The 7,967-nt window shown below is 35.1% G+C and overlaps 1 protein-coding gene across 1 annotated transcript in view; it reads left to right on the top strand.

The window, feature by feature from the left end:
* The window catches only part of LOC107752650 (phosphatidylinositol 3,4,5-trisphosphate 5-phosphatase 1-like), a 21,507-nt gene that overhangs the window by 8,986 nt on the left and 4,554 nt on the right, over positions 1 to 7,967 (top strand). The window contains exons 11-21 of the mRNA XM_016568680.1: positions 1,389 to 1,585; positions 1,764 to 1,881; positions 2,000 to 2,096; positions 2,250 to 2,388; positions 4,381 to 4,489; positions 5,720 to 5,808; positions 6,502 to 6,583; positions 6,685 to 6,774; positions 6,913 to 7,023; positions 7,171 to 7,250; positions 7,349 to 7,436. Of these exons, the coding sequence (XP_016424166.1) occupies positions 1,389 to 1,585; positions 1,764 to 1,881; positions 2,000 to 2,096; positions 2,250 to 2,388; positions 4,381 to 4,489; positions 5,720 to 5,808; positions 6,502 to 6,583; positions 6,685 to 6,774; positions 6,913 to 7,023; positions 7,171 to 7,250; positions 7,349 to 7,436 (1,200 nt within the window). The remainder of the gene's footprint in view (positions 1 to 1,388; positions 1,586 to 1,763; positions 1,882 to 1,999; positions 2,097 to 2,249; positions 2,389 to 4,380; positions 4,490 to 5,719; positions 5,809 to 6,501; positions 6,584 to 6,684; positions 6,775 to 6,912; positions 7,024 to 7,170; positions 7,251 to 7,348; positions 7,437 to 7,967) is intronic.

Raw genomic sequence — 7,967 nt, 5'->3', positions numbered from 1 at the left:
AAAGGCTTTTTCCCTTTTTTTTTTTTTTTTTTTTTATCTCACTAGCCTATCCTTGTGAAAAAGAAGAACACTTCAGCATATTTTTTTAAAAAGAGTGCTACTGAAATAATATACTAAAAGAATATATTTAAATGCAAACTAAATTGAATGTTTTTAGACACTTAATTGCATTTTATTTACAAATAAACAAAATGTATTATAGTTTAAATTTATATTAAATGCAATGAGCTTAATGCTTTTTTGACCCACTTAAATAGGACTTTATATCGAATTACTTCTATTGTCTTTAAAACATAGTTTAAGTGTGCTATTGAATATACTGAAAAGCATGTATGGTAAACTAAAGTACTCTTTAATTGTGTTCATTTCTATGTTATATCATGTATTTAAATATTTGTAATTATATAGTTGCAAGTTAGTACATTTAAAATATATTACCTATAAAGGTAATATCAAATAACACACTACAGTTAAATTTATAAACAAATACTTTACATGTGCTTAAGTGTGTTTGTCAACACTTCAAATAAGTCTACTTCTTTGAAGTATGACAAAATAATATCATTATTATTATTATGATGAAGATGTGAAAATAAACTTAAAACTTTTAATTTGGCGCTATGACAAAGTAGACTTTTAAAAAATGTACATAAGTGTGTTACATAACAGTAAGTGTACTCTCTTAAGTACACTTAGGTGGCCTTTTATTTAATTAGTATTGTATTATCTGCAAATACAGTTTGCACAGTTTACATACACTGTGTGTATATATATATATATATATATATATAAGATTTGAAGCACACTACTAATAAAGTATAGGCCTTGTATATTATGCTTCTTCCCCTTATTTTCAAGTCCCGACATTTGTATGGTATAAAATGTGACCCTGGACCACAAAACCAGTCATAAGGGTCAATTTTTCGAACTTGAGATTTATACATCAACTGAAAGCTGAACAAATAAGCTTCCCATTGATGTATGATTTGTTAGGATAGGACAATATTTGGCCGAGATACAACTTTTTTTAAAATCTGGAATCTGAGGGTGCAAAAAAATCTAAATATTGAGAAAATGGCCTTTAAAGTTGTCCAAATTAAGTTCTTAGCAATGCATATTACTAATCAAAAGTTACGTTTTGTTATATTTAAAGTAGGGAATTTACAAAATATCTTCATGGCACTTGATCTTTACTTAATATCCTAATGATTTTTGGAATAAAAGAAAAATCAATAATTTTGACCCATACAGTGTATTTTTGGCTATTGCTACAAATATACCCCAGCGACTTAAGACTGGTTTTGTGGTCCAGGGTCACAAATATGAAGTTTACCATAATTAGAGATGAAGTGAAATGTGAACTGAAGTGAAGTGAACTGTCCATTCAGGAAATGCGAATCCACCACCGAACATAACTCCCTGGTTCCAGTCAAAGGGTCAGGGAAAAACCCACGATGACACAGCCAGTCAAATCCCACATGATATCTATGTGATTGGGACACAGGAGGACCCATTGGGAGAGAAGGAGTGGATAGAAACAGTTAGGGGAGCCCTTAGAGATATAACCAACATTAGCTACAAACAAGTAAGTGACACAAAACCCCACAGAAAGGCTTCAGGTGCCTTATGTTGTTTGCATACTACTTTAGATCATTCTTTATTCTCTGTGGAGTAATGACATGCTATGTTATGACACTTGACAAAATGTTTGAATGTGTTGAATGACCTAGTATACAGTACAAGCTGTGTGTGGTTTTTGACAGATAGCCACTCAGACACTGTGGAGTATAAGGATTGTGGTTCTAGCCAAGCCGGAACACGAGAACCGCTTCTCTCACGTCTTCTGTGACAGTGTTAAGACTGGCATAGCTAATGCTTTGGGTTTGTTTAAAGCTTTTTTTTTTTCCATTACAAAATCATTAGCAATTGTAAAACTAGCTGTTTACCGCTCTTCCTTGTACATAAAAAGCTGATTGTGTGTGCATGTGTGTGTTTAAAGGGAATAAAGGAGCAGTGGGGGTGTCTTTTATGTTTAATAGAACCTCCTTTGGGTTTGTCAACAGTCACCTGACCTCGGGAAGCGAAAAGAAACTGAGGTAAGCCACAACCCAGAAACCTGTTAATGTGACAAATGAGACATTGACATATAATACACAAGAATAATATGTATATAATTATATATAATAATATGTTTACACAAGAATAATATGAATAATATAAATAAGAACTTATTACTGTACCTTTTCTAGACGAAACCAGAACTATGTTAGTATTCTGCGTTTTCTGAATCTGGGAGATAAGAAACTTAATCCTTTTGACATCACACATCGCTTCACACACCTCTTCTGGCTGGGGGATCTGAATTATAGGGTTGACTTACCAGCACAGGTAGGTTCAAATGAATGTGCATCAGCATATACTCAAGCATGTTGCAAATATTTTGCATGTTTTCTCCCCCTGTAAATAGACACAAGCATGTTGCATGCTGTAAATATTTGTGCATGTTTTTTTTCCCTGTAAATATACTCAAACATTGCATGTTTTAAAAATGTTGCATGTTTTTTCTTTTTGTATAAATCAGAGATATCAAAAAACTTTTTTTAACTTATTTAATGCCTGTCAAATGCAAACACAAGACAAATAATCTGTTCATAAAAGAAACTACTTTTCTGTTTTGTATCAGATACTAACAATAAGCCACTGCAGAGGTAATGTTTTATCACAAAAGTAATTAAAGGGATAGTTCACCCAAAAATGAAAATTGTCATTAATTACTCACCCTCATGTCATTCCAAACGATCTTCAAAAAGATCTTGAAAGTGAAAGTGACGTGACATGTGGCCAAGTATGGTTACCCATACTAGGAATTAGTGCTCTGCATTTAACCCATCCAAAGTGCACACACACAGCAGTGAACACACACCCGGAGCAGTGGGCAGCCATTTATGCTGCGGCGCCTGGGGAGCAGTTGGGGGTTCGGTGCCTTGCTCAAGGGCACCTCAGTCGTGGTATTGAAGGTGGAAGAGAGCACTGTACATTCACTCCCCCCACCTACAATCCCTGCCGGACCTGAGACTCGAACCCGCAACCTTTGGGTTACGGGTCTGACTCTCTAACCATTAGGCCACGACTTCCCCCAAGTCTTCGTGATCTTTGTTCATCTTCGGAACACAAATTAAGATATTTCTGATGAGATCTGAGAGCTTCCTGACCCTCCATAGACAGCAAGGTAACTACCACAGTCAAGGCCCAGAATGGTAGTAATTACATCGTTAAAATGGTCCATGTGACATCAGTGGTTCAACCGTAATTTTACAAAGCTACATGAATACTTTTTGTGCGAAAAGAAAACAAAATTAACGACTTTATTCAACAATTCTTCTCCCGTGAGTTACCATCTACCGCCATTATCGAGAGAGACACGACGCATGCGCGTGATGCTGCTGACGTAGAACACGCATGCGCTGCGCCTTGTTTACGAGCAGAGGAAAGCACGCGCATAAGTTGTGGTACTCTCCATAATGGCGGTAGATGGTAACTCGGGAGAGAAGAATTGTTGAATAAAGTTTTTTTGCGCAAAAAAAGTATTATCACAGCTTCATAATATTACGGTTGAACCACTGATGTCACATGGACTATTTTAATGATGCCTTTTCTACCTTTCTGGGCCTTCACTGTGGTAGTTACCTTGCTGTCTATGGAGGGTCAAAAAGTTCTCAGATCTCATCAAAAATATCTTAATTTGTGTTCTGAAGATGAACGAAGGTCTTAAGGGGTTGGGAACGACATGAGGGTGAGTAATTAATGATATAATTTTCATTTTTGGGTGAACTATCACTTTAATGTTATAAAACAGATGGCTACATATAAGGTTGACATGTCCTGCAGTGTTTACCAGTTCTTTTATAACTATTATGTTTACTTATGTTATGAACTCATATGAATTGACAGACTATGTGGAATACTTGTACTTTTACTAATTCATTTGTCACACCGCAGGACCATTTATAATGGTCTAGTGGAGATATTTTTATATATTATAACTTATAAATGAAATTCCACTGCAATTCATTCTAAATCATATGAACAAGTGCCTTAGCATAGTGCTTTAGAATAAAGAAAAGAAAGTAGTACAACAAAAATAGACGAATCTCTGCTATACGCTTGCAAATCATATTTTAATACAATGTTTCTAACCGTTATGCATCAGTTACCCACATTGATATTTTGAGGCTTAAACTGCCTTTGTGGTTTAGAGAGCGTAGTTGTAGTCAGAGCAGGCAGTTCCTCTATTAAGACCAGAGCTGTCACGTACAGCAGCTCCTGACGTCAACTGACAGGAAAAGACAGAACTTTTGCATAGTTGTTTGCTTTTTGCAGGAAGCTGAGAACATTGTAATGAAGATCAAACTGCAGCAGTATCAGGACCTCCTGGCCAGAGATCAGCTGAACATAGAGAAGGAAGAGGAGAAGGTCTTCTTAGACTACGGTGAGAGCACTTGCACATAATGTACCTGTCGATTTTCATTTCCACTGTAAATTTTGACAGATTTCGATTACTCAACTACAAAGTTGCCCAGTGTCCACCCCTAGGTCGTCCGAGCCAAAACGTACACCTTTAGTTGAGTCAATGTTGCTATGTCTGACCAATCAGAAAAACAGAGCAATGTTGAAATCGCCACAGTGTTTACACTTCCACCTATGAATGGCTCACTTATAGTTTCTCTACAAAGATGGGATGAAATAGTATTTTAAGTATTTCAGTACCCAAATATCACATCAACATCAACTCAGAACCATCTTTTGAAGTTTAGGACCTTATGCTGCTAACTGGAGGTTTAATAACTTTAATCCAAACCAGGCTTTGAGGATTTTTTTGATAATAGTTTATATTATCATTAACCACAGTAAATAAGATCAAACTACCAAATTCAGAAGGAACATACACTAGTTTGGGGTTTATTTAAAAATAAAAAATGTTTTTGAAAGAAGTCTATTATGCACATAAAGACTGCATTTATTTAATCAAAAATACAGTAAATACAGTAATATTGAGAAATACTATTACAATTTAAAATAACTTTTTTTATTATTATTATAAAATACAGTTTATTCCTGTGATGGCAAAAATGAATTTTCAGCAGCCATTACTCCAGTCTTGTGTCACCTGATCCTTCAGAAATCATTCTAATATGCTGATTTGGTGCAAGAAATATTCATTATTATTATCAATTTAGAAAACAGTTGTGCTGCTTAATATTTTTGTGGAAACCATAATAATTTTTTTCAGGATTATTTTATGAATAGAACGTGCATAAGATCTTTTGTAACATTAAAAATGTCTTTACTTTGTCTTTTGACCCATTTAATGCGTCCTTACTGAATAAAAGTTTTGATTTCTTTGCCAAAAAAAAAAAAATATCCTACTGACCCTAAAATGTTAAATTATAGAGTATAAACATGGGTATATATGCCACCAAGGTTGCTTGAATGCCCTAAATCTAAAGTGATTATCTTGTGCCACTTCATGCAGAACACATTTTGTGTTCCACTGCACTGCTTTTTAAGTGTTTTTCTATTTATTGTGTAGCACCTTCTCCTCTTTTAGCATCTTTGTTTTCATTTCTGACTTCCACCCATTTTTCTGTTCCTCATGTTTTTATACTCGAGATCACTTACCGTCATTTTTAATCCTTGTTTCATATGTTTTATTTTACAGAGGAGGAGGAGATAACATTTGCCCCCACTTATCGTTTCGAGAGAGACACACGGGAGAGATATGCCTACACTAAAGCCAAAGCCACAGGGGTACAGTGTGAAAGACATAATGCATTTCAACAACCTTCCTCGTGGACCAGATATATTATAAAATAGAATTTTCTCATTTAATCATGAAAATTCTGTTTACATAAATATTTGATCTCACAAACAGACAAAATACAACTTGCCTTCATGGTGTGATCGAAATATCCTACTGACCCCAAAATTTTAAACTACAGAGTAAAAACATGGGTATTTATGGTATATATATATGCCACAAAGGCATATTATGCCACATTTGATGTAGCTTGTAGCTTGATGTCTGTATGCCACTGCACTACTTTTTAAATGTTTTTATATGTAAATGTGCTAGATGGATGTCTAGCCACCTACTGCTCTTTTAACATCTTTCAGCATCTTCATTTTCATTTTTGACTCCCCCCCCCCATTTTTCCATTCTGCATGTTTTTATAGTCAAGTCCACATGCCATCATTTTTAATCCTTGTTTCGTATGTTTTATTTTGCAGTTGAGGAGGAGATAACATTTGCCCCCACTTATCGTTTCGAGAGAGACACACGGGAGAGATATGCCTACACTAAAGCCAAAGCCACAGGGGTACAGTGTGAAAGACATAATGCATTTCAACAACCTTCCTCGTGGACCAGATATATTATAAAATAGAATTTTCTCATTTAATCATGAAAATTCTGTTTACATAAATATTTGATCTCACAAACAGACAAAATACAACTTGCCTTCATGGTGTGATCGTGTGCTTCGCAAGTCCTACCCTATGGCGCATGTGGTTTGCAACTCGTATGGTTAGTTCATTTAATATAAAATGCAAGTTCCAAGTTCCAGTAAACAATCAATGCAGTTAAAGCGTCATTACATTAACCAACATTACTCTTTCATATTTCAGGATGCACCAATGACATAATGACAAGTGACCATTCCCCTGTATTTGCCACATTTGACGTTGGTGTGACTTCTCAGTTTGTCTCAAAAAATGGTATGACTAAATAACAAAAATAATAAATATTCCACTATGACAGCAATCCTACCTTTAGACATAGAACTGTTACATCCTCCCAGCTGTCTTATGCATTGTGCTGTTGCATTATTAACTTTTTTTTTTTGCTCTTTACAGATCTCTCAAAGGATGCAGAGGGTGCTATAAAAATCATGAATTGTGTAGCTGTTCTTTTGACTAAATCAAAGACTAAGTTCTTCATTGAGTATCACTCAAGCTGCTTGGAGAGTGAGGAGCTATATTCATTATACTTTCAATTATTATATCATAAATGATCACAAATCTTTTGAACCCTCCACTTTGTTCTTTGTAAGATCACATGAGCTACTGTAAAAAGAGAACAGTGAAGTTAAATACTTCCTATTCATTTTCTAGAATTTGTAAAGAGCCCTGAAGGAGAAAACCAAGAGAACACAGACGGCTCGATAAAAGTACGATTTAGCGGACAAGTTGAGGTAAAAAAATTTATTTGATAAATCATTATGAATTAAACCATTATACATGTAAAGCTCAGCCACCACGTTTACATTCTCTTTGTGAAATCGCTTTGCAGCTCACGCCCATCATTGCAGACCCTGAATACCTCCTTGATCAGCACATCCTCATCTGCATTAAATCTACAGATTGTGATGAGTCATATGGTATGTTTACCTAAAACGTGTGAACTCACATTTGAGCTGGCTTGGTAGCTCTCATTATTGCTCATTGACCACTTTGCAAGCACATCATTTTCTGAATATGGTTCATATTCTTTATGTATTCATATTCATATAGTGATGGGTAGTCAAGGTTAACACTAGCACAGAAATCAACCATTGTTGTTGACTGTTGCTGTGTCTAAAATCCAGAGGCGGACAGTAACTAAGTACATTTACTTGAGTATTGTACTTAAGTACACTTTTTGAATATCTGTACTTTACTTGAGTATTACTTTTTCTGGGAACTTATGACTTTAACTTCACTACATTTGAAAGACAAATATTGTACTTTTCACTCCACTACATTTCTATCAAGATCCTCGAAGTAGAAAGTCGTTAGCACCTTTGAAAATCAGTGGGTGATTTTTTTCTTCTCTAAAAACTGTCTTTTTTTTCAGACAGTTTATCAGTAATCACTCTTGTAGGGCTACATGAAATGATTTCCCAGCATTTTTTGAACACTGACCAGTTGCA

This window comes from Sinocyclocheilus rhinocerous, unplaced genomic scaffold (assembly GCF_001515625.1).
Source record: "Sinocyclocheilus rhinocerous isolate Xijiao unplaced genomic scaffold, SAMN03320098_v1.1 scaffold1733, whole genome shotgun sequence".
NCBI lineage: Eukaryota > Metazoa > Chordata > Actinopteri > Cypriniformes > Cyprinidae > Sinocyclocheilus > Sinocyclocheilus rhinocerous.
The sequence above is the reverse complement of the archived record's forward strand: the minus strand, read 5'-3'. Positions and strand labels throughout refer to the sequence as shown.